Below are 13,428 nucleotides of genomic sequence, written 5' to 3'. Positions count from 1 at the left end.
AGTGACAGAGTTTTACCTGATGGCAGGTGATGAGCAAAGCTGTCCATACAAAGAAACCTGAGATAGCCTGAGCAGCAATGGTCATGAGGAATATTGGCTGCTCCACAGCCGTGGGGCTGCCATCCTCCGGCATCCAGGAGAAGTTAGGAGACACAGCTGGAGTGGTTGCAGCTGACCCCAATCTGGGGGCTGCAGTGACATCAGTCATCATTATCATGGTGCCTTTCAGTGTGAGGTTCCAGTTGGGATTGCTCATGAGCTGCCCACGAGCCAAGACCTGTCAGGGAAGAGAACCACAAAGCAATTGAACCCAGCTGAAAAGAGTCAGGAATGTAACAGAACTTTGCACCCCTCACATGCCTTTCACCAGGCTGCTCACATGTTTTATGAACAGGACCTGGGTAAGCCTGCCACTGCCACCCCTCGTGATATAACAGATCACGTGGTACTCAGGAATCTCTGACAGCCTCCCAGAGACCATGAAATCCGGCCACTGCCATCATCACCACCCTTCTGCAGCAAAAATATGAAAGATGAATACAGCATTCACTGGAGATCACAGAATCACAGGATGGTTTGGGTTGGAAAGGACCTTAAAACCATCTAGTTCCAAGCTCTGTGCTGTGGGCAGGGACACCTTCCACTAGACCAGGTTGCTCAGAGCTCCAACAAACCTGCTTCTGAACACTTCCAGAGATGGAGCATCCCTAACTCCTCTGGGCAACCTGTGCCAGTGTCTCACCTCTCTCACAGTAAAGAATTTCTTCCTAATATCTAATTAACCTACTCTCAGTTTAAAGCCATTTCCCTTAGTCCTATCACTACACACTCTTGTAAAGAGATGAGAAGGAAGTGTCTAAATAATCCGTACTGGAACGTGACAGGCACACCTAAGTTAACAGCTCTATTTTCCATATGAGTACAGGCTATTCTGCTGTGTCCTAGTGTCATGGTTAGCCTGCCAAGCATCAACAAGAACATGTGCCACAGTGTCCCTGTGCAGGAAGGGGGCAGGGGGAAGAATATCCTAATTCCTCCAGCGAGCAGTCCCCACCTCTCCTACTGCCACATTGAAAACCATGCTGAGCCCAAAGCACCCTCATTGAAGGATATGCACTGAAAGCTCTTCTCACTTTGACAGCATGAATAGCATGAAAGTCATGCTTTTACCAAAATTTGTATGGCATGGTACATTTAGCCAGCCTGTTACTAATTTTACTAACTTTGCATTGTTTTCTACATGATGTGAATTTAACTTGATTGGCTTTTAAAAGCCAGCTGACACATAAAAACACATGCAGAACACAAGAATATGCAAGATTTCAAAGCAGCATGACCCTTGGCCATTTCCTGGATAAAAAGCTATCTTCTTTCAATGGAACAAATTCTTGAAGGTCTAAGATCTAAAGTAGCTATTATTTTCAATTTGGTCATAAGCAGGCTCTAGTGTGACCTCTGGATTGGAGGAAGATAATCCACTTAAACCAAGATCACAAGCAGGCAGCCATTGGTTGTATCCATTAGAAGAGCTCCTTCTGATGTGACTATCAAAGGGAACAGCATAATACTGCCTCCTTCTGATAACCTCCTAATATTTTTTGGAATAGCCCTTCTATAAAAGCCCAAGACATAGCTCTTACCCAGGCCTTTATGATCAGTGGATGGAAAGGGCTTTAGAAAGGCCAATGATCCATTGCCACAGTTTACAGCTGCAGCAGGGAAGGACACATCTGTCATCTACTGACCGGTTGTTACAGAACACGGAAGAGAACGTGTATTCACAGAGGAACTGCCCCAGCCTTGCTTCACCTGCAGACACACCACAAACTAGGGAACAGGTACCCAGTAAAAGCAGAGTGCCAGTAGCAAGTCCTTTCCACATGCACACTAAGATGTGCAAATGGCCCCTTCAGCACAGGCTTTTCCAGAACACAGGCTTTTCCCGTACCAGTGATGTGCAGCAGTCTGATGTTACCTTATGTCACACTCCACCTCCTTTCTGCTTTCTTCCATGGGGGAAAGAGGAAAATCCTGGGAAATACCCAGATTTGTTTAAGCATATATTATCTTACTATAGGCGGAGTTGCACAACTGCTGTGCTTTATTTCATAAATTAATCATCAAACTTGGCTTTTCTTTGTTCTTTCCAGTTGTTGCTTTTCCAAAATATCCCTGCTCCAAGTTACAGCTTTCCATAACTGCATGTACAGTAGGGTAATTCCTTCCCAGGCCTGATCAGTACAGGAAATACTACTTAAGTTTTGAGCTTCTAAGTATGCACACACACACATACACTCTCTTCATTATCTGTACTGTACCTAAAAATTTGGAGAGATGGAGGCTGGGTGGAGATGTCACAAGTCAGCAAGGTTTTTACTGGTTTGAGAAGAAAGGGATTTCTACCCAAGTAACTTCTGAAGCAACTGAACATGCACAGTGCTGAGAGTGCTTCCACAAAGCTCAAAAAGGGCACATCTAAAATGAAATCAGAGCAGATGCACCTGTGGTTAACCTAGCTCTAAATAAAGTCCAGCCAGCTGCAGTCCTGCACATCCCAGTGCACTTTGGGAGCTATGCAAGACAGGAAGCTGCTAAGCCCTTCCTAAAGTTCATGGGGGGAGAGGATCTGTACAGTGGACCACAGGTGCCAGGAGGAACAGGACCTGGACCTCCGCACTCCAGACAATCAAACCACATCAACGGCACAGACCCAAATGCAGCATCCCTAACATCAGCAGAACCAGGGATCCAAAAGGGAATTCTTCTGTGTCTCTGCACTCATTCTAAAATAAATGGAAACAGCAAAATGTGATCAACAAGCATTTTGTCATGACAGGGGTTATGTATTCAGAAGCAAGGTCACTTATAAATTGAAGTTGTGTATGTAATCTTAACATTGCCCCCTTGGGATTACAAAACAACAGCCATTAATTGCATGATTGTGCATCATTCTTCACCTAATCCCCTTCAATTCACAGTCACTGAAATTAAAAACTTTTTCCATCACTGTGTTCTGAAAGAAAATCCACAAACTCTCTTACAAAACAGGGCTCTACATCTCCTACCCAAACCCCAAACCACCTCACCCCTGAGCACTCCCCTGATCTTTGGGGTTACCCCTGAAGACAGCTTTTTATCTCCTTGATGCCTTTTATTGGTTCTATGCATTAGTTTGCAGTTCATTCTCCTTGCTAGTGAAATGTGAAGGAATGCTGTACTCCAAAATCTGCAAAATTAACATAAACCTTCCAAATTATCCCTTCTAATCTCCTCAAGTCCCACACATCACAGCTACAATGACAGGTATAAGCAGTGCACAAAGCTGTTATGAAATACTACTGTATGCAAGAAGCTGAATCTGTAAGAGCAATTCTGGTCTATACTTAAGAAGCAGGTAATAGCACAGATGACTGGAGCCTTAACCAGGAGAGTGGATTTCAGCTCATCCACTACCACCAGCTCAGTCTGCTAGCTCCTCTTCTACCTTGTTGAAAACAGCACCATGAGGGTGGGCTGTGGCAAGCCTCTCAACAGGGCTTGCTTCTGAGATGCCTCTTCCCCACTGTGCAACAGACCACAAGCCTGGCAAAGGTGGTGCCTGGGAACATGTCACAACAAAAATACTGCCTTGACAAGCTACGGACCCAGTACCTTGGTATCAGCAGCTTCCCTCTTACCTGACACTGTGAATGTGTTTTGACACTTATTTCTTGGACATCTACCTTCATCACAGCCCAAGTCAGTGCCACAACACACCTTCCTGCTTCCTCTCACGCCTGGGTAAAAAGGTACTTTCCAACAGCCACAAAACTATTCCCTATTCACCTCCATCTTCCCCACTCTCCCACTTTGCTACTTCAGTTGTGCAATGACCTGACATCCATCAGGCTCCTGGCTGTGATCTCTTTCCTGGTACTCCTCCCAGCTGGCTGCATTTCTCTGTTGTTTCTTGCGCATTTTAAGCTCCCTGGGACAACCATCTTTTTGTTCTCTGTCCATACAGTTCCCAGCACTGCAAGGTACCAAACCATGAGGAAAGCGTTTGACGCTACCATATGTCAAATTAGGGACATTTAGAAACCTGAATTACCAATGTGATACAAATCAATCTAATGCATAATAAATTTTGAAGCGCTTCTTACTCTTCTGCCATATCCTGTTTTCTCTGCCCACCTCTTTCCTCTCCACCTCATTGCTTTCAGCTCAAGGGAGAGTAAAGTTCCTTGCACACTTATTCTCCCTCTCTGGAGAGCTCTCCTAAATATATCAAAGGAAAATATTTCAACACTTCTAAACTTCACTCTTGGAGCTTTCCCCATCTCCAAGTGACTACCTTGCTCCCCCCGGAGGTAACCTGCAATATAACAGGACCAGTACAGAGAGCCAGGAAAAGCACTAAACTTTGGGAACTGGAAACAAAGCACACATAAAAGTACATCTAGGTAAACACACAGGGCTTTCGGACACAGGTTAGGTGTATTCCAGGATAGCCACAGGAAACCTGGTTTAGAGCTCGTATGATTCTTCTACAGGGGCTACAGGAGTTTCTGGCAGTGCTGAGGTCTGTACACAACCACCTCCCAAGACGGATGGCAGAGCCCCCATCCCCTACAAGCTGTCACCTCTTCCTGCCCAGATGTCATTACAAGTTATGTACGTTAGAGCAAGACAAGGCCTTGTGCTGCCAGGGCATTAGCTTAAACACCAACCTAGTACTTCTTGCACTTATCTAACACATCTTCTGGAAACACTTTAGGAGTATTAGAGGGTGCTCTCAATGCAAGGTGGCGAAAACAAAACAAAGCCTGTACTATTAGTACCAAGATAGCTATCCTGATAAAAACCTGGAGATGCAAAACACTGTTCCTAAGATTCTTGGAAGCTCCAAACGGCATGGGGACCAGTTCTCTTAGAGACACCACACAGATGTGAAGTAGCAGCAATGTGTCCACATGGCCTGCATCCACAGGAAAAACAGCAGCACACTAATTCTCCATTAGAAGCAGATTGCCAGTCCTGTATCTTTTGGAAACAGAGATCTTCTGTCTCCAACATTAACATGGCAGTTTCTTCTGCTGAAAATAAACTCAGAACAGAAAACAGACAGGATGTGGCAAAAGTGAAAACAAAAAACTTCATTTTTGGCTTGCATAAAGGCATGGAAAATGTTACCACTAAGGAGGAGCTATTTCTACATAAAGATAAACAAACATAAGTATGAAAACCTCATTTCTGATGCAACAAAAGTGGTGTAAGAGGAGGGAAGAAAGGTTCATGTGTGGTCTTTCAGTTCCATGGGGTTTATCTAAACACATATTCAACCACAATCTAATGAAGGAGGAGGTGTCTGCCTGCTCTGAGCAAGACCTACCCCAGTGCCAATAGGAAAAGAGCCCCACACGACAGGACTCGGAAGCTGTTCTCTCCCATCTGCAAACACAATCTGTGTTTTTAAAATAGATCATCTCATCCGAGGCTGAAAGTATTTAATTTCTAAACTGCTGAGCGAGCAAAGAACGATACACAAAGCTATCCCATGAAAGAGTCTTAACAGCTAAGCCTCCTTCTGCTGTACAAGACACAAACCAAAAAAACACACACAACCCGGCTGCAAGGTTCTCCTGGAGAGCTACAAGACAAGAAAGTGTTCTTCCTTAAAACTTACTCCACACTTACATTGCTTTAAATACCCACTGTACTGAACTTTGTTAAAATACCACAAAACCAGTTTCCATTTCCCTCAAATTATTATGCCTCCAAGAGTTTCTCCATTAAATTATCTTTATTCTGGATCCAAAAAGGCCAATACAGAAGTGCCATGCAGTAGATAAATCAAAGCCTGAACTTTCTGCATCTATTAGGACACAAGCAAGAGCTTTATATTAGTGAAAGCAGCAGCTTAAAGTTTTTTGACAATGTGCCCTAGACTTACAAGGAATACAAAAACACAGGACAAAATGGTTCAAGGTTTATTTTAGACTATTTTAATTATAACAATGCCTAGAACTGCCAACTGGGACCAGCTTTCTCTATCATGCTAGATATATATGATAAATAATTAATTTAAGGTCTTTTCAACACCCAAAGGGAAGTCATCACCAGCTGAAATGGTAAAAGAGAGGAAAAGGAGCAGGTAGATAGGACAAAATAGCACTACACAGTAAGAGAGTCACTGGCACAGCTGGAATCAGTGATAGCAATCCAAGAAAAATCAAACACTTTTACATTTATTACTTCTTAAACTGCTTTTGCTCTCTGGGGTGGCATCTAGTTTACTTAGCTATGAGACATGAAAAGGTCCCAACAGTGCATTTTTAAGCTCTCCAGCAGCACTCCCAAAACAATCAGAGTTAAGTATGTGACCTGGCATGCAATTTTAACCAGTAAGCTCATTTACATTTTACTGCTCATGCTGGCCAAAGCTTTCTTAACTACAAGTCGGTGAAAGTTCCCCCACAACACACACTTGACACACAGGCACACATAGGTAACTCTGAACACACATGAGCCACGCTGTGCTCAGTCACAAGACAAGCACTCACCAGACTTACAAGCACACGCACTGCTTGCATCTACAGTTACTGCGTTCCATGTCAGCTTAATGCACTTGTCTGCCTGCACAACAAATGCAGATACAAATGCAGTTCTCCTCAATGTTATTTCTTTAGAGGAGTGAGCAGTCTGAGGAGATGCTCCAGTCACAATTTCACAGCTGTTGGTACAGTCAGTGAAACAAGAGATAAGTGTCACTGGGACAGAAGACCAGTAGCATCAGCAAGAGTGGAGCAGGGAGCCATTAGCTCGGAAGCAGAAGGCAGAGAAATCAGGCACCTAAAGAAGACCAAACCACAGGGCAAGGTACACACCCACTAAGTCACATTCAAGAGATGATCCAATGCCTACGTACACACAAGACCGCAATGTACACACCAACAATTTCACCTTCAGCAAGGTCACATCCCCACTTTTCTCATTTTAGGGAAGTTAAAATCTGAGAATATCACAAAAATCTTCTCCACTTCCAGCTCACATGGCCCCCACCCATTTTGCTAGCCCATAGTCATCCCAAGAGAAGCTTCCCCTCCCCATGCATCCATTAAAAAACTCAGAATCAACAACAAAACCCTTTTACCCTGAGCCATGCACTCTTCTTTCCAGAGTTTTTTTCTGCTCTATTAATTTCTGTTGTCTCACTGTATTCGCACAGCCCTCCTCCCCCACTCCCCCCAACCTCCTCCTCCACCTCTTTTTTTTTTTTTTTTTTTTTTGTGGACTGACCCACATTGTGATAGGTCAACATCCAACATCCAGTCCCTTTTTTGGAAGGGGACAGGAAAAAGAGAGAAAGGGGGAGGGAGAGGAGGAGAAGGGATGTTCCCCAACCTTCCAACTGCTCCTTTGAGAACAGGATCAAACACAGTTGGGCCAAGCACTGTGTCCCTTTCCCATACTCCCAACAGCCCCACTCCACACAAACCAGGCAAGCCCTCTGCTCCCAGGGGAGAAACACAGAAAGACTATAAAGATATTCTGCAGAGGGGAAAGAGGCAAGAAGAAAAAAGGATGCGTTGTAAACAGTTGTGTCCCATATGACAGAGGATGTTTGCATTGCATTTTCCAAACTCTCAAGAACAAAGTCAAATCAGAATTTATTCCACTACCACTTGCATTCATTGTTTCCCACCTCCAAGTGCCAAGACAGGGTAGACAACAGTTTTAAAGTTACCACAGTGCATACAGCTTCTTTAAGAAGAATCAGAACTCAAACTCTACAGCATCATGGAAAAGTATTGAACTTGTGGCAGTCACGCACAAAGCAAGTTTTTCTAATACACTAGAGTATACTTTTCCACGCAGAACACGACATATAGAATCTACCAGATCAGATCCATACTTTGACTTAGCAAGTAAATGAGCTGAAAGAACCCAGACATCTTATCACAGGTCTAGGCAACTGTGCAGTGATGCCTATGAGGGCAGTGGCACATCTGCCTTCCCTAGCAATCATTCTCTGATGCAGACATGCAGCAGTGATGAGCACTGCAGAAGTAAAATCAGTGATTCTCCACAAAGCACCCAAGGCCACACTCACTATAAAGCCATTCTGTTATTGCTACAATAACAAGTGATTGGCTTGGTTTTGTTTGTGCCTTGTTGTTCTTCTTCTCTTTTTTTTTTCTTTTTTAACCTCTGGACACAAGACATTAACATCCTTCTTAATTCCCCAAAACCATGAACTTCTAATTTCATTGCTCCTATCTAACACTAGCCCCTCCACACTCATCTCCTGCCCTGCTACTTCATCAAGAAAAATTAAAATCCTACAGAGGCAAAAGCTTTGGAAAGTAGAATTAGGACCTTTATATTTCTCTGTATTCCTGGACTCATGGGAGTCACTATCCCAAAAGCCATTAGCAGCAATGCATTTTCTCCATACAGAAAAAAAACCACACCAAGCATCAGCCTGAGAGGGTGCAGCCTTAAAAAAAGGAAAAAACTTAAACCCAGTATTTCCAGACATCGTGACACTAAATTACCCCGTTGCATGAAGTTGCCTGAAAGGGAATTTATATGAATGACTTTTGGCTTAAGATTCTTGTAAAATCAGTGCCATCACAAAGTCATTGGAGGGAGGGGGTGGAGGTGAGGAAGTCTGTAAGTCAGGAGAGTTTGGAGGAGGAGAGAATGCACTCCCAGCTGGTGGGACAATTAGCTGCAAATAGCTTCACTCACCACTAACCAGTCTTTCCTAGCAAAACTGGAAAGGACAAGACTGGATGTGGTGAGCCATGAATATAAATTCACTCACTTCTAACCTGCCTTCTAAGGTGACTGACTGGTCCATGTTCATTTCAAGTAACCTGGACAGAGGCACAGCTACATTACTGCTGCCTAGGCTGTATCTGTGTTGGAGACAACCAGGCAGCTGCAGGCTCCCAAGCAATCAGCTCAGCAGCCTCCAATAGCATCCATGTCATGTTCTGCAGCCTGAGGAGGGAACACTGGATCGGCAAGGTCAGCTTTTAAGGCATTATTTCATCTCATCTCCTTCTTGAAGCCTCACTGCTGCACTACATAACATGTTGCAGTCATTTTCTTTGCTGAATCAGAGGGACCATTTCTTATTAGCAAATTGATCGGGGGCCACACGTACAAAATACCCAAGCAGAGATGGACATTTTGGGGCTAGACACAAAAAATGTGAGGCTGTGAAACCAACTCTCTATGCTCTTGGTCACTCTTCATTATACAACATCCTCAAATAGCTGATCCTTCAGATTCATCAGTATCATCAGATTCCCAAGCACTGTGACTGTAAGACAATAACAGCAACATTCCCATCCTTTCAACACAGAGACAGACTTGAGGGTGGGGAGACAAATATCCAGCTACTGTATGGGTTAATACTGCAGGTAGAACGTCAGATATTTCCCTTTTCAGGTTTCCTGTGAATTATGCCCCTCAGGGGCTATAAAAGACCTCATCAAACCCAGATACAGCACAGTTCCTGAGCAGCTTGCCTATACACTGCATTTTCCCTGGACACAGCTTGCTCTGTTGCCTTCCCAGACATGTTACTTACACCATCAGAAACAAAAACCCCATGGTGGCTGACCTGATTTTTAAAGAGAGAGAACCTGGCTATGAGCGAGTACTCCAGCCCCTGCCTCTTCTTAGAAGAGGGAGACTCTGAGGTGAGACTCCTGGAGGATGCCTGCAACTCACTGCTTTAGCTGGCAGAATTTCACTTCCAAAACTGTCCTGGGGAATTGCTGCTCTGAAAACAAGTCCAGTTGCTCTCCCCAAAAGTAGTCCATAAAAGGGAAAAAAAAAAAAAAAAGAAAAAGAAAAATAGACAAAAATGGGAGAGAAAAAAAAGGAAAAAAAAAAAGAAAATAAACACCTCCAAACCCCTTACTATAAGGGTGTTTTCAGTTCAAGGACTGTAATATTTTACAGTTGTTTCAGCTAAGTGTTTCAATCCATCTTATCACAGTGTCAAACTGCTTTCAGAGACCCAAGTATTCTGGTAGGGTGTGAGGTCTTGACAGGAAACCACTCTTCCACCACAAGAAAGCAAACCCCAATGAGTCTGGGAAGAAGCGAGAAGAGCACACAACAGACACAGTGCTCCAAGCAAACGGCTGGGCAAGTCAGCACACAAAACTCCAACCCAGTGCTATTCTCTACAGCACCTCAAATTTCCAGGGCCTCAGCAAGCACAATCAATCACAAACTCTAAAGCAGAGAAGAGCTTCTGCCCCCAGCCAGGGCCGTTCAATAACACACAGCTGCTTTGTTACACGGGCAGCCAGCAGCAGGCATGTACTAGAAAAGCTCGACTGTACAAAAGTTAAAGGCAATTTCTCTCTGAGGCTGTGCTATCCTCTTCATATCGTAGACAGACCATCCTGTACATTCACTGCTGCTTTCCCCAAGTTTAGGCTGCAAACACTGAGAAAACAAGTAATAGCAGTGGCTCTTCAGAATCAACAAGTCTGATTTGAAACTTTGTGTTTTACTTCAACCTTCATTCAATACAACACTGGGCTCTTGAAGCAGCTAGGACCAAACAACAAACATCTCCTGAGGAATTCATTGTTTCCACCAGACATTGCTGCAAGAGCTCAAAGATACCCTTTGAGCTGCTGGAAAATGAAACAGGCCCTTCTGCTAGAAGGAGCAGGTAACAGTTTATCTCCCTCAATGCAAACATAAGCCAATTAAAAACGAAACCACAACAGGAAGGGAGAAGGAATGAAGTGTAAACTCCTCACGTGGAAATTAAAAGGTTGTCATCTTATGTCAAAACATGATTATTAGATGTTTTAGTTAATTCAGCAGTAGAACTGGGTAGAAAAAGGAACTACCTTTTTTGAGGGGGGAGGAGGTGTTTTAAAAGTTATTTTGTGCTAGAAAAAAAACCCCACCCACCCTTCCTTTATCCATGAGAAGAAAAGAACCCTAATCCCACAATTAGCAAAAGCTCACCTCCCAGCCTGCTACCAGCAAACAGGCAAAGAAGCTGACAGAGAACAAGGCAGATTTCTAGTTGGATTCTGTCAAATGCTTAGAGACCAGACAGCTCAGAATGCTTTCATTATGCCAAACCAGCCAGTCACACTGAACTCATTTTCTGACCAGTTTATCTAAGAACCTTCCCCTTTGGTACTGCCACGTGTCCCAGGGAGACAGACAAACTAAAGTCCAAAAGATGCCCAGTGGCTGGGAGGTGCTCACGCCTTTGCCCCACATCTCCAAAACACAACTCGTTCAAGTGCTCTGAACTGACTGTAGAGACCTGAGCAGAATACAAAGAAAAACATCTGCCCACACCACCGAGCTGGTCAGAAATGCTGACTTCAATAGTAAAGCTTCCCAATCATTTTACAGCAAGACCAAATCACTCCTGCTCCAGATGCAGAGGCACCCACCTGCTGCTTCCATGCCACCTAGGGTTTACAGCACAACCATAATAATGATGGTATTAAGGACCTAAAAACCTGCTCCTCTAAGCCAGAGCAGCTTTGAAGCCCATTTTCTTGGGGACAATGGTGCAGAAAAAGTCAGAAGAAGGCCTTTCTGGCATACCTTCACTATAAGAAAAGCTCTCTCTAAAACCTTATTGTTTAGTATTTAGCCAGCATCCTAAAAGCATGAGAGTTTATTTTTTTCCCAGCAGTATCACACAAATACAAACCTTTAGTATTAGAAACCTGAGTAACATGAACATTTCTAGAGAAATCTGTGTTCCCTTTTAGGAAGGCTGCTGAGCTCTTAGACCAAAGGGTAACATCCAGCAATACAAGTTCCAAGGCACAGTTAACTGCTGTATTAAACGAGCCAAGTCTTCGTTAGTGGGATGTATGCTCTATTACATTTTCATCGATTGTTTTCTTTTCCTTGCAGGATAGGAAAGCCACTTCTATTCATCCTATTAGCCTTTGCTCTATTATTGATCAGTGTCTTCTAATTTTATCTTTAACAGAGGTAAACAGTCTTCTCTCCGGGGAAACCTGTCTTTATGTCTTCAATAATTACTCCTGTTCAAGCTCCTTACAGGGCAAGAACAATTTCAAACTTTCTGTAAGCAGGAACCATCTTCACTATTTCCTCTAGATTTCCCACTCCTCCTCCTCCGCCCACTCTTGACAGCTTCAGTGTTCCAGGCAGCTTTCATAGAGCTGTCCCTGAAATCACTCTAGTCCCTTTCCACAATTCATCAGAACTCAGTCACGCACACGTTCTTCCAAAGCCTTCCTTCCATTACACACTGCAGCTGCCAAGGCTGAATTTAGCCCTCACAGAGCAATTGAGATTTTGAGACACCATGAACATCCAAACAAGACCCACCACAACTCAGCTACAAAGCAAGAGAACACAGGCACAGTAACAGCCTCCTCACAAACCTACCACACCAGCACACGCACGAGGTATCCGTCAGTCCACCTCGTCTGAGCCACAGGAAGCCCAGCAAACACAAACCTGCTGCCCACCACGTTATTGCAGTCTACTGAGCTCCCAGCCCACCCAGGGCCAGACACACCCGCGCAGACAGTGACACCCACCCAGTGCCACCAAGGAGCGCGACAGCGCTGGGGAACGCGGGGGCTGTGCTGGTGCGTGTGTGTGCATAGGGAGAGCGGGACAGCTGCAGCAAGGACGGGCTGAGGGGCGGGAGGGAGAGGAAGGAATTGGGTGGGCTGCACCAGGGGTGGGGGTGAGGCTGTGGGTAGACGCGGGGGTGGGGCGGTGTGTGTGTAGGTATGGAGGCCATGCGGGAGGAATGTGCGCGGAGGGGGAATGGTGGGGTCAGCCCTGAGGAGAAGGGAGAGCACACCGGGAGGGAACGGGGCGGAGGGCTGAGGGCGGACGGGCGTAGTAGCGCGGGCCACTCCGGAGAACCGGAGGAGGAACTGGGGGGGAGCGGGAATCGCGACCACATCGGGCTGGCGCGGGGCGCAAGGTGAGTTCGTGGGCGCCTCAACGAGCCACCCCCGCGCCAGCGCGGCCCCTCCGGCCCGGCCCAGCCCGCGCGCCCACAGCCGCCCCTGCCACGTCTTACCATGCAGCGGGTGGGAGGGCGCGGCCCGGCCCGGTGGGGCGAGGAGGGGTCGGGTCGAGCCCTGCCCCGCTGCCCCGCGGGCGGCGCCGGCACCGGCGCGGGGACGCGGAGGCCTCAGGAGCCCATGGCGACGCCGGGCCCGGCCCGGCCCTCCCTCCGCGCCTGCGCACGGCACCGCGCGCCCCGCCCACTGCCCGCGCGGGAGGGGGAACAGGGTGACGTCACCGCTCCTCTCTTAAAGGGGCAGCGCCGCCGGGGCGGGTGGAGCGGAGTTGTTCCGCAGCGCCGGATGGAGGGATGAGCTTCCTGGAGCCGGGCACCCGGGCGGTCCAGCGATCCTGCAACTCTGTTCGCCCGCCAGG

General features: G+C 46.0%; 1 protein-coding gene across 3 annotated transcripts in view; it reads right to left on the bottom strand.

Annotated features, from left to right (window-relative positions):
• The window catches only part of TMEM184B (transmembrane protein 184B), a 30,557-nt gene extending 17,336 nt beyond the window's left edge, over positions 1–13,221 (bottom strand). For 2 of the 3 annotated variants that reach the window (XM_069002802.1, XM_069002803.1), the window contains exons 1-2: positions 13,067–13,221; positions 17–277 (exon numbers count right to left, since the gene is read on the bottom strand). In XM_069002802.1, coding sequence (XP_068858903.1) covers positions 17–277; positions 13,067–13,069 — 264 coding nt within the window. In that variant the 5' untranslated portion in view covers positions 13,070–13,221. Of the gene's footprint in view, positions 1–16; positions 278–12,569; positions 12,587–13,066 lie in introns of those variants that run through there. The other variant, XM_069002804.1, reaches the window with a different exon arrangement.
• Positions 13,222–13,428: the final 207 nt, after the last annotated feature.

This window comes from Aphelocoma coerulescens, chromosome 1A (genome assembly GCF_041296385.1).
Source record: "Aphelocoma coerulescens isolate FSJ_1873_10779 chromosome 1A, UR_Acoe_1.0, whole genome shotgun sequence".
NCBI lineage: Eukaryota > Metazoa > Chordata > Aves > Passeriformes > Corvidae > Aphelocoma > Aphelocoma coerulescens.
This window is presented reverse-complemented; position numbering and strand designations above follow the sequence as displayed.